Below are 12981 nucleotides of genomic sequence, written 5' to 3' on the forward strand. Positions count from 1 at the left end.
AAGGCAGGTGCTCTGGGCAATTGCTGCCTCTTGAGTTTAGCTCCTCTGAGCTAACAAAACCAGGAAGTAATAGTGCCTGTTGTCTGACAGTCAGGAGGGTATAACAAGGTTAACTTTTTTTAAAAACTGCCAATTACTGTTAGCATTTGCACTTTTTGTAAAATGAAAAAAAAAAAGAAGAGGACACACATGACACGTAAAGAACTTTGGCAAGCTAAAGTGCTTAAAGGGTCTGGAGTGTTCCTTTAAATGACAACTGTCACCTCAAAACTATTTTTACTAAAATAATCCATTAATCAATTAGTGAAAGGAAATGGTTTAAAAAATAAAAGATGGGGCGGTGCCTGGCACAGCTACAGCTCAGACGCCATATTTTACTGCTCCGTGCACAAACTGCCTAAAATCGACTAAAACTGTGACATTGTCGGCTGATAACAGACCAACAGTGCCTGCCACGAGGGAACTCCCGTTGATCCCGCTCATGCCCTTTCAGTTTGGATCGCTCCCCGCGCCATCCCGTAAGACTCGATGGAGGATTAGGCCTGGAAGCCTGAAGGCCGCAACCAGCCACGGCGAGCTCCACTCGGACTGGCGCGAATACTTCCCTCCCTACCTGAGCGACCCCAACACTGCAACTATGGGTCAGAAGACTCAAAAGCCAAACCCGGCACCACCACAAGAGGCGAGAGATATCAGGCACTCCTCAATTGCACGAGGTCCAGACCAGCTGAGCACTAAGTTCACTCAGCCAATAGAGAAGCCTCTGAAGATGAAGAGGGGAGCGTGATGGAATTCAGATGACCGCAAAAGGTGAGACCCACAGGTTGATACCTGCAACTAAACAAGACATATCAGACCTCTATGACAGAATCAGGCTGCTGTTTGACGCTGCCATTGCCCTAGTCAAAACTGAGGTCCAAGCAGTCACGGACTGCATTCAGGCCACTGAGGAAGATGTGATTGATCTCAAGCAAGGCCTGGCAGCCCTGGGTGACACAGTGCAACAAATGCAAACCTCACACTCCTTCCTGACCCGCAGAGTGGACACTCTGGATGACAGGAGCAGGCAACCAAACATCAACATCCGCATAGTCTCTGATGCAGTATCCACAGAGGAATTGCCACACTTCCTCAGACGGCTGATATCCACAGTCCTTCCCACCAAGCAGGCTAAACTGCTCCTGCTGGATGGGGCCTACCGGGATAGCAGGTCCCCACGTACCCCAACGAGCTCTCCAAGAGACATTTATACTCAAATGCCAATCCTTCGCGGACAAGCAAAGGCTCATGAAAGCCCTCCAGGACAAGGCCCCTTTGGACTTTGAAACTCACCATCTCACTTTCTTCCAAGATGTCACCCGGTCCACGTTACTATGGAGAAAGGCTATGCAGCCTATAACTAAGAAGCTGCAAGAAGCTTGAGTGGCATAACGCTGGTCCGCATCACGCACGCTGATGGTCCTCAAAGACGGGAAGCCGTACACAGTGGCATCTCCACCAGATGCCCCCGCTTTTCTCATAGCACTCGTGGGGGGCGCAGTAGCTCCAGTGAGACACCCAACCACTCATCAGTGGGACATCTCGAATGTACACAACACCTTTTGTACCAACCAGGGTCCAGGACTCGGTAACTTAGACTCTGAACTAGAGGCACTAACTCAGTGCACTTCACCACAGATGACGGCAAGGAGATAAATTCCAATGAACCACACCAAAGTGGTCCCCCATAGAATGGGCTGTAACTCAAGTTTAAAACCAGTTTTATAGCTTTATATTAGTTTCCTATTGTCTTGCTATTGTTTGTTTTAAAACTAGAACCAAAACGCTCACAGAGAACTCCTACAATCCTGATACCTACCCCTCTCCTCCCCCGCTGCCCCCATAGGTTAGGGGTAAATATGAGCAAATGAGGCACCAAACATTGTCCCCCATCCCTACGGCACATATTCACACTTATTACCACACCGCAGGCTTAACTGCCTTATCTTAAGCTGCACAGCCCTCACACTAGGCTGTCCGACAGCAGCACTCACAAAATAGATGGTGGTCTCTAGTACAGCATCTGCAGGAATATGGTCAGCACACCTCTGTGGAACTTTAGGACTATACACTTCACACACATACCAAGAAATGTTATGCATACGATAATTACCCTGATAACTCATTCCTTGTTTTCGTATTTTCAATTTTATGTTTCTTTGTGGTAAGAAAGATGACCTGCCTGCACCTAGTCATGTACTATGTACAAAATGAGTGGTTATCCTGATTGGAAATGCTCTACAGGTTTTACTGTGTCTAGCCTTCTAATTCTCTAAAATAGGTGAATTCTCTTGTCATCTAATGATCACTTTGCACCGCTGGCAAACCCTGACTACCACCTGTTACATATGTATACAAGTTAGAATCTTTTCATTCATATGATGCCTGACTCATCTTTTACCTGCCTTGTATTGTGTGATGCAATAACCACTCAATAAAAGAGAGAATTAAAAATCAAAAACAAAAAAAGATTAAAGTATATGTAAAAATAAAATGAGAAAAACTCATCCCTACCTTTAGCATATGACAGGATCATTCAGCCATGTTCATGCACCTTGAAAACTGACAGACAGTCTCTATGTACAGAAGCAGGGAAGACCACAGAGACTTACTTTTGGTTTTTCAAACACTGTCTGACCCAAGGTGTATGTATATGGCTGAATGATCCTGTCACATACAAAAGATAGCGATACGTTAACGTGATTAAACTATTATTTTTTTTAACAATTGTTTTGAGGTGACCGAAAAATAAAGAAATTCATCTTAATTTTTTATTGCCCGCTCTGTGTTATATTTTCTAGTTTATGAACCTGAGTATTTTGAATGTTTTTTTTTTCACTCGATTTCATTCTATTTGTCACTCCGTACCACACATTTATAGGGCAACCCAACTTTCAAGGGAAAGCTAAATAAATGTTCTAATCAAGTATTAATTTGAACTTGGCTTATTTTAGCAGAGAGGATCAACTGACAATTCGCCTTAATGCTTTGTTTAATTACTATCAGCCAATTAATAAAGTGAAAAGTTACAAAAGAATTGGTATAGCTCAAGTAGAATGAAAACCTCCACTTTGGTGATACTGAAAAGAACACTAGAGCCTCGGGAGTAATGGACTTTCAGGTTAGTTTCAAATCATATGAAAATGGTTTTGCTCAGAAGTGCAGGATGGCTCTTGAGGACTCCTGGTGTTATAACCAATATATGACGTCTGGTGTTTAAGGGGTTTTGCTTGTATCTCACCCAAGTTTCTAACTTCTAACTATATTGGTTTTAATTGGTTTTAGTTTCCTAAGAAGTAACTCACAGCAGGCTAAAGTGTATGTGATTTATTATTGATACTACCTTACACAAGTAAGAAAAAAAGCTTACTATGGTTTTGCTTTTATATTTTTGGAGAAGCTTTTTAAATTATTTAATATATTTGGTTTCATTAAAAAAATATTTTTTTTTTAAATCTATCAATATATAAAGAAATATTAAAATATATTTTTCTAAATATTAAATCATTTAAAAAAATTTTTATGAAAAATATAAAATAATTTTCTTATTAAAGACATAGTGTATTGCCAGGAATATAAAGCTATAGTCCTGGCACTTTCCCTTCCCCTGTCTCTTCAGCCCCTTCCCCTGCATTAAATAAAGGATTACAAACCCTTTATTTACTTAACTTAATCCCTGTCCCTTGGTGCTGGGTTGACAATCCAGCGCCAATGTCCCTTGGTGCTGGGTTGACTCTCCACCCCCTGCAACATATCCGTTTTCCTGGCAGTGGTCTGGGTGCCTGGAGTGTCCATTTAAGAGTCACATACAACCTTTTAGGAGCCATAGTAGATTTTCTAAAGAGACAGCGGTTCAACCATTGTCTGTCTATGTCAAACAACTTGTCCTTGAAAGAAATAGGATGTATACCTATTCCAGGGATTATTTGTCCCCGTTTCCTGCTTAGGCCAAAAATGTTTTCCTATTTGCTAAGAACCGGGCAAAGAATCTGCCATTGGGAAGAAATATTTTCTCAGTGACAATCGAGAAATTAACACCGTTATTTTAGACATTTAAATACCTCCTACAAGGCCAGAATTCGCATTTTGTCTATTTTTACATTGTCCTTTGCCATCCAATTTTGTCTAACTTGTGCAAATGGCGTGCGCATGCCTACCCCCCTAGATATTACATTTATTTTCCCGTCTTGTTTCTGTTCATATTGTTTGTCAATTATTTGATGTTTTATATTGGAACTGTAAATTTGTACATCTCTGCTAAATGTGCTAGGTTTATACAAATGATCATTTTAAATGACCACCCAAAAAGATATTTACCATCTATAAATTTTATGCTAGAACTCCTCGGATTTGTTGCACTCAGTGATAGTGCAGGTTTGACAAAGTAGAATTGAATAACGGACCCAAATCCATAATTTCAAGCTTAAAACCTGAAACACCAGTTCTCTTTAATATCCTCTCAGCTGGGTATTCCATAAAATGTAGAAGCTTTGTCAAAATTATTGTATGAAAAACTGAATAAACACATTGTATTTTCTTTTATCCTGGACACGGTCTTCATACCAGGCGAAACAAATAGTGTGATTTCACATAAACCCTTAGGTATTTGAAAAAGTGCACTTAGTATAAAAACCCACAAAATCGGTCTTCTCTCACTTATTTGTATACATGCTACATGCTCCCTAATAGCCATATCCATAGTGGAAATTGATGTGTTTTATTCATTTTTGCATAAATTACACACATAAAGATTCTACATTTTAACTACCTAATTCAGGGCTTGACAAATTTGTTTGGTATCTAGGAGCCAGCTAAAAAAGTTAGAAGCCAGTTTTTTTTTTTTTAAGGGACACTATAGTCACCAGAACCACTACATATTAATGTAGTTGTTCTGGTGCCTATAGCCTGTCCCTGTCACTTTTTCAATGTAAACGCTGCCTTTTTATAGAAAAGGCAACGTTTACACTGCTGCCTACTAAGACCTCTAGTGACAGTCACTCAGACAGCCACTAGAGTCCTGTGTCAGTGCTCTACATGGAGGCGCTGAATGTTACCCATAGAGAACATGTGTAATATCCTCCTATGGGAAAGCATTGGCTTAGCTGAGATCATTAAGATCTTGGCTATGGAGGCGAGAAAAGAAACAGCGAAACCAGCACGGCGTGGGTAAAAAAGGTAAGTAAAAACACCAATCATGTGAATGGAGGGGGGCAGGTACCTAAACACACACACTCTCTGACAGACATACACACACACTCTCTGACATACATACACACACTCATTGACAGAGAGAGAGACACACACACACACAGACATATACACACACACACTTTCTCTAACACTCACAAATTTATATTTTTAATTCTAATCCACTCAGCCTCCCTACTTTTAGGAGGGATGATTAGACTTTCCCTGGGGTTCAGTGGGGCTGTTATCTTCCTGGGTGCGAGGGAGCAGTGATCTTCTTGCAGCTCCTTTCTGCTCCCTCGCACAGTGATGCCGGGGCCGGAATTACGTCATATTCCAGCACCTGGCATCATTACACAGCGTGAGGGAGCAAAGAGGAGCTGCAGGAAGACTACTCCCTTGCACGCTGCCCCAGCCTGCTACCTCCATACCTCCCGTGGGCGAGCAGGTGGCCGGCTACAAAGCTTCCTGAGCTGGCCGCCTCTATGCTCCCGCAGGCGGCCAGCTATACAGCTTCCTGAGCCGGCCGCCTCCATGCTCTCACGGGCGGCCAGCTACACAGCTCCATTGTTTGTCCAGCCGGCCACTTTAGGTAAAAGGCTGACAAATCCCAGAAGCCAGGGCAAAATCTCTAGTCGCCATAGTGACCTGGCGCCTGGAATTTGTCGAGGCCATGACCTAAATGAAGAAAACTTTTCACTTTGAATTGTAGCATTGAAAATTGTCAACATAAAATAGAACATGTTCTGGTAATCCTACAATAACATAATTTGTAATTTTTTTTGTATTTTAGATGAAAACTGGGATGATTACCAACTGCATGGATTTGAACCTTGCAATGAAAATTTTGTGACTGGTTGCAACATCATAAACGGGAAATGTGAATGTGACACCATCAGAACCTGTAATAGTCCCTTTGAGTTTCCAAGCCAAGAATCATGTCTAACTGCACTCAGAAGGATTGAAGGTAAGCAGAGTTATTTACTGTTTGTAAGTAAAAGGTTTTGACATGTTCGTGGGTTTTAAGGGAAACCCATGCATCTAATGTTACTGCAATATAATACTAATCAGGTTTTGGTAGATGGCTTGTTAAAGATTGTAGAAGAACGTATTGTAGATGACAGACCTGGAGGTCTCCTGTTTGGCTACGCTTGTTATAGAGACTCAAGGTGTGATTCCTGCTTTAACAGATACAGTGAATCGGTGATATGATGGTGATCGGTTATTTAAACCACCCAGAGGAATCTCAGTGTATTATTGGCTATTTAAATGTGTTAGTGAGTTACTTTCAAGACCATGGAGATATCAGGGTGCTGTTGTGATATGATATGACCTGGTGAAAAGTTCAATACTAACAAGGCTGTAAAAACCTCACTTTGATGGATGTCAAGTGCCTTTAATTGAATTCAGTTAAGTTATTCAGTGGTGGCTAAGGTGTGCTGAATGGTGCTTAGATGCTTTTTTTACATGATCATGACTAAAAACTAAAATTTGTAGAAGACATTAGAGATTCTGGTCCTGACATTTACAGAGACACTGCTGCTGCTGCTAACATATATTTCAGTGAATTATAGAAATGCCATCTTGAGATGTCTGTTTTAAATAATTTTATGTTTTTTATTTACTTTCATGAAAAAAATATTACATGTCTTGTATATGTTGGCTTTTATCTTGTTTATGCAGCAGTGGAATTTTCAGGACCATTACTTCTAGTAATAGATGCTTGAATCTTACTCTTGCACACGGACCTTGTATTATAATTCTTTATGTAGGAAACTGAGGAAAATCACATCATTATGAAACTGCGTTACAAAAGAAATGTTATTAATACAATTATGGGTTTGTGAAAGATTTACAGATCATTTAATATGACTAATAAAGAATTTAAACTGTATGTAATATCTGCCTATTGGAATTTCGTTGAGACAGTCGTTGACTGGTTTCAACATTTGCAGGACATTTTTACTGTGATGCCCATCCAAAATTAAACACTTGTTTTAATATAAGCAAGATTAATATTTGTATATATTTTTTATTAATATTTGATTATTATTTATTGGTTGTTTTTTTTAGAGAGTTTCAGGTGAGGTATGATATCTATATGTAAGCAAGATATATTGTGTGCTTTGTGAATATTTGCCCACAAGGGATATGGTGGTGGTAAATTTGCCTCATAATTGAGAAGATATAAAAAAATGGAGAGGAATTAAGAAGATAGAAGAGAGAGTACCTTTACATCGCACATGCAAACTAGGTGTATTTGTATCTGGACATTGGTGTAAATACCTTGAAATTATGTTTGTAGTTTTGACCACAATTAGCATCCTACACTTTTAAAAAATGAATACCCATGCAATATAACCGCTAGAGCGTGCTGTAGTGACTATGGGTCCAGGACTGCCCTGGTGACCATATTGTAAGTAGACAAACCGTTTTATAATAATTATTAAACAAATTAACAACAGATTATTAAAATGTAAAATGTGTATAGAAGGGTTTGGAATATGGATAACATAAATCTGCCACCTGTGTAAACCTTTTATTGGGAGTAAAATTGCTAAGTAATAAACGTGATTGATAGCAGGTTTGACATCATCTACTGTGCATGATAATGACATGGATTTGCCCAGCAATCTGTTGGTAATGCTAAATGTTAAAAAGTAGAATAGAATATTCCAGTATGAAAATATGCAAATGTTTCAGTACTGAGACAGTTCATTAAAAAGTAAAAGATAATATTCCTATTAGCATGTGGTTGCCAGTATTTAGGAAAATATTCAGCTTTTTCCGTTTTTAATTCCAGGGTCTGATTAACCCCTTAAGGACACATGACATGTGTGACATGTCATGATTCCCTTTTATTCCAGAAGTTTGGTCCTTAAGGGGTTAAAGAGACTGTTTTAGATCATAAATAACCTCACAATGCAGCTGTACTGGTGTAAATGGTAGCTATAGACACATGTTGGCTATTTTTGGTAGACATTTGCAGTTTGTTTTATCAGTTCACCAGTGTTTTTTAGTGTCAGAAGCAAACTTCTGCAACCAATCAGGCTGCAGACGAGCACATACATATTAGGCACTGCGAGCCAATCAGCTGTAGATCTTGACATGTTTTAGAAATCCATTTTTACATCTATAATTTTTATGGGGAAAAAAATTAAATGGCTTTTTAACACCTTTAGATGGATTGATGTTGCCATAAAAAAGCACTATTTTTTTTTTTTAACTTTATTAACCAAGTACATGGTTACCTGACATTTGCGCAGACAATACTAGCCTTAAAGGGACACTATAGTCACCAGAACAACTACAGCTTAATGTAGTTGTTCTGATGAGTATAATGACTCCCTTCAGGCATTTTCATGTAAACTCTGCCATTTTGATGGTGTCACAAAGGGGGCGGAGCGCTGGAAATAAGGTGAGTTTTAAACTTTTATAGGGGGGCTAAGGGAGGGCAAGCCACATATATATGGTGGGTTTAGCACTACAGGGTCAGGAATACATGTTTGTGTTCCTGACCCTCTAGTAACCTTTAAAACTGTGTCCTGTTTAAAATCTCCTGTGAAGTTTCGTGGAGAAAAAGCACAATAATTAGCTTTTCTGGATTATATTTAAACATGTTTTACCAGTTTCCAACAAGACTGCAGCTTAGTTTCCCATAGAAACTAGTAACATTATTCAGTACTTTTGCAACTGGTAATGTATGCTTTTGTATATACTTGGCAGCATGTCTTAGGTCACTGTGTCTGTGTATTCACTTTGTAAAGCAGAAAATTAGAAACTGCCAATACCATATCTTAAGACATAATGAAATTATGGGAGACCTGTGAGAACTAGGCCTATATTGTTCAGTCAACCTCGGAATACACACAATATAATTTTACTTGCTTCAACACGTTTTTTTTTTTTTTTTTTTTTTATAGCGCCAATAAATTCTGTAATGTCAGAATTTCTACACACATGAAAAAATGTAAACTTTGATTTGTGTAGTGCCAACAGATTCTAGATCACTGGTTGTATGATGTAACCAATCTAGTTAATTGATATTTCCATTTTCTGTGATTATATGTCAGACGTTTAACTACAGGAATGAGTGTTAGAACATTATAAGAAATACCACTGTAATCTCATTTAGAAATGACTCAAAAACACACAATCTGTCAAATAGGGATTTCACATTTGAAAACAAAGTAGGAGTTTATATTCCCAGGTCATATGGACAAAAGAGACAAAGAGATAAGATAAACTTTTTATCTGTTTTGCCAATGTGTTTAAATGGACACTAGAAGTACTATCTTCACTGTAGCTTAATTTAGTGGTTAAAAAGCAAAGGATTTATTTAGACTACATCAAATCAGCCACCTAAAAGATTGCATGAATTCAGTGTGGATGGATCGTCCAAAGCTCAGACATACCACCTCTCACTAAACAGCAAGAACCTGCAATGCATGCTCACGCTTTTCTAAAACTGGCACAGGCAACATGGAAGTGAACATTTTTCATTTTATGGTCTCACGTTATGGGTGTGCTTGAAAATGGTTTGTCAAACACTATAGATTGTCAACATTTAGGTTGGATGTACCATTACCATTACATAACATATACCTTGTTATGGTACATGCAAAGTTGCTTTAAGGTGCCAGTTTCACCTGTATTGCATTTCCCTAAATTGGTTAAAACAAATAATACAAATAGATTAAAGTAATTAAGCTGAACTATCCATTGAGGAACGATCAGTCTTTCAGCATGGATTTGGCTATTAATTACCTCACAGCTTTTAGTCCTTTCATCACCGTTATTGATAAAAAATAAATCAAATAAAAAAAACTCTATGAACAATGGGGTTTATTTACTAACTAGTGGATTGCCATAAATTGAAAACAAATTTGAAAATCTTTAACTATAGTAACTTTTATTTGATTTTTATTTGATTTTATTTGAAAAAACAACTTCTAAACATATTGAAAATGTAAGTGTAAATGTTTTCAAAACTATATATGATGGTACATACAACATGGATGACAAAGACACTTTAATTAAATATGCCATGGCATTTTTATGTCTTATTTTGCACCTAGGTTATTAGATATCTTTTTATCCATCCAATCCAGTTTGCTTGAAGACATACTAAAGCATAAGGCATACAAACCTGTATTCCTAACTGTATAGTGTTCGCCTCACCATTTAGATTCATCCCAACCCAAATCTAATGGAAAAAAAGTTACTTACTTATTTTCCAAGATCCAGTTCCTGCAGTCACCTGGTCGCACAGCATCAAGCTGCCAGAGATGCACTTCTCTAATAAAATGCTCTCTATGTAAGGCATATGGGGAAGTTACATGTAAAAGCCACGTCTGACTTAGTTCTTGCAGCGGATGTGCGCTAGTGGAATATTTGCTGTATTTACTAAATGTTAATGTTTTACATTGCATGGCTAAAATTACACGGGCACTGCATGCAGACCTCTTTATTGAGATTAAGTGGTATAGGTACCTATAGTGTCCCTTTAATATATATTTTAAACTCTCTTAAGGACCAATGATATCTCATACTGTCATTATAATTCAGTCTCAAAAGACCCTATGCTGGTAAAGAAAGTCTCACTTATTTAGCAGTTACATATCTATAAATGCTTACAGCCTTTAAAGTATTCCTTCACTGGGCTAAGCTTGTCATATTGAATGTTTTATACATGTATTTTGAAATGTTAATAAATGTCATTTGAATAAGGGCATTTTAAATGCTACTAAATGGTCTTTCATACCTTGTAAACCTGGTTTATAATATATATTTATATATGTTTGCCATTTGTCATAAGGTATTCCACACTGCAAAAACCGAAAACAACAAACCTTTAGTAGCACTTAAATTGTACGCCAAGTACATAAAAGGTAACATTTAAGTTCCTCTACAGAAAAGGATATACCATACACAACATTTTGATTCCTTGGCCTTCAGCTTGCTATTTTAGATGCCGCAAGCACAGATAGATAAAGAGACTTGCCCAAGGAAATATAGAGTCTTGACTCTGGGACTTAAGCCAGGTTCACCCTCTCAAAAACTGATAATATGAGAGCTCTAAGAACGAGCAAAAGCTTAGAATTTAGGAGCTTCCTATTCTGTTGGTCCCCACTCAGGTTTCAAAAATGTTTTTGCTCACTTGTGCCATTACAAAGAGAACCTATTCCATTTGCATATAAGACTGATCCCACCCATAAGGGTAGTCCAGCAAGCTCTCTCTGCACAAGAGATCTCTCTGCACAAGAGATACTGCAACCCGGACAAAGTTTTCATCCTTCTTTAAATCATGTCAGCGAGGTGTAGAGTTTCTCTGAGCTTTTGCCCATTCTCAGAGTTCTCATATTCCCTGGTTTTCTTGCAGTACATTTGCTAGAATGGTAATCCTGATATGGGCACAGTTTTCAGTGTGCCTAAAGGGGAATCAGCTACACTTCGCTGACAGACACACACTCTCAGTGACAGACACGCATGCACACACTGACAAACATATACACTATTACCGACAAACACACATACACACTCACTGACTAAAACATATACACTCTCAGTGACAGACATACACACTCACTAACAGACACACACACTCACGAACAGACACACTCGCTCACTAACACTCTCACAATCCTCTTCTTTTTTTTTTTTTTGTTCAATCCACCCAGCCCTGTGGTCCACTGGGGGTGGCTGCAGATCAGTGGACACATAGGAGGTGGGGCTGGCAGGCACAGTGGAGGCAGGCGGCGAGGGAGCTCTGATCCTCCTACTCAGCTCCCTCGCGCGGCCTCTCAGTGATGCCAGGGCCGGAGTGACGTCCTATTCCGGCTCCAGCATCACTGTGGGGCGCCCAAAGGAGCTGAGCAGGGTAGAGCTGAGGTAGAGTGCTCCTCGCCGCCCACCTCAATTATCCGTGCGTGCCAGCCTTCAGGGAGCCCTGTGGTGGCCAGCTGGCCAGCTCCTGGGACCCCCCAGACAAGAGGCTGGCAAGGCAAGGGTGTTTGAAAGTGCCACCCAAGGCAAATGCCTTGCCAGTCTCGTGGTAGATACATCACTGCTTATATGATACAGTTCCAAGTCTATTGATCTTAATGCTACATTTTTGAGCTATATACTCCTTTCTAAAAAAAATAAATAAAAAAATAGGTATACATTCTGTTCCCATTATACATGATTTCATATATGTTGTTTGATCTTGGTAACACCATATACTCTGCCTCAATAAAACAAATTAAATTACAAAAAAAATAGTAAAATGTAAAAAAATCATCTATAATCAGCATCTCCTCGTAGAAATGCCTGGAATTAATGCATCTCTATGAAGAAAGTTCAGTGTCGCCATGCAGAGGGTGGAGACACGGAATTTCAGTGCACTGCCCCAGAAAGCATCTATAGTAGCCATCTGAGGAGTGGCCACTGGAGGTGTCCCTAGGCTGCAATGTAAACACTGCATTTTCTCTAAAAAATACTGTGTTTACGGCAAAACGCATGCACAACTACATTGAGCTGTAATTGTTCTGGTGACTATAGTGTCCCTTTAGGTCACTTGAAAAGCTTATCCAACAATATTAAGTCGCTATATATGGTCTATAGGATGTACAATACCATGGACATCAATGAGTAGAAACACATTTTTACAGGGAGGTAGGAATCATTACATCATTTGTGTATTTGAAATGAAAGTTGAATTAAACATGTATGTCTAAGATATCCTATGGCATTAATATAACTGCTTAAAGATTT

General features: G+C 38.9%; 1 protein-coding gene across 1 annotated transcript in view; it reads left to right on the plus strand.

The window, feature by feature from the left end:
• Positions 1–12981, plus strand: part of CRIM1 (cysteine rich transmembrane BMP regulator 1) — a 650317-nt gene that overhangs the window by 61280 nt on the left and 576056 nt on the right. Inside the window, exon 2 of the mRNA XM_063443119.1 lies at positions 6020–6193. Coding sequence (XP_063299189.1) covers positions 6020–6193 — 174 coding nt within the window. The remainder of the gene's footprint in view (positions 1–6019; positions 6194–12981) is intronic.

This window comes from Pelobates fuscus, chromosome 2, assembly GCF_036172605.1.
Source record: "Pelobates fuscus isolate aPelFus1 chromosome 2, aPelFus1.pri, whole genome shotgun sequence".
Lineage (NCBI taxonomy): Eukaryota > Metazoa > Chordata > Amphibia > Anura > Pelobatidae > Pelobates > Pelobates fuscus.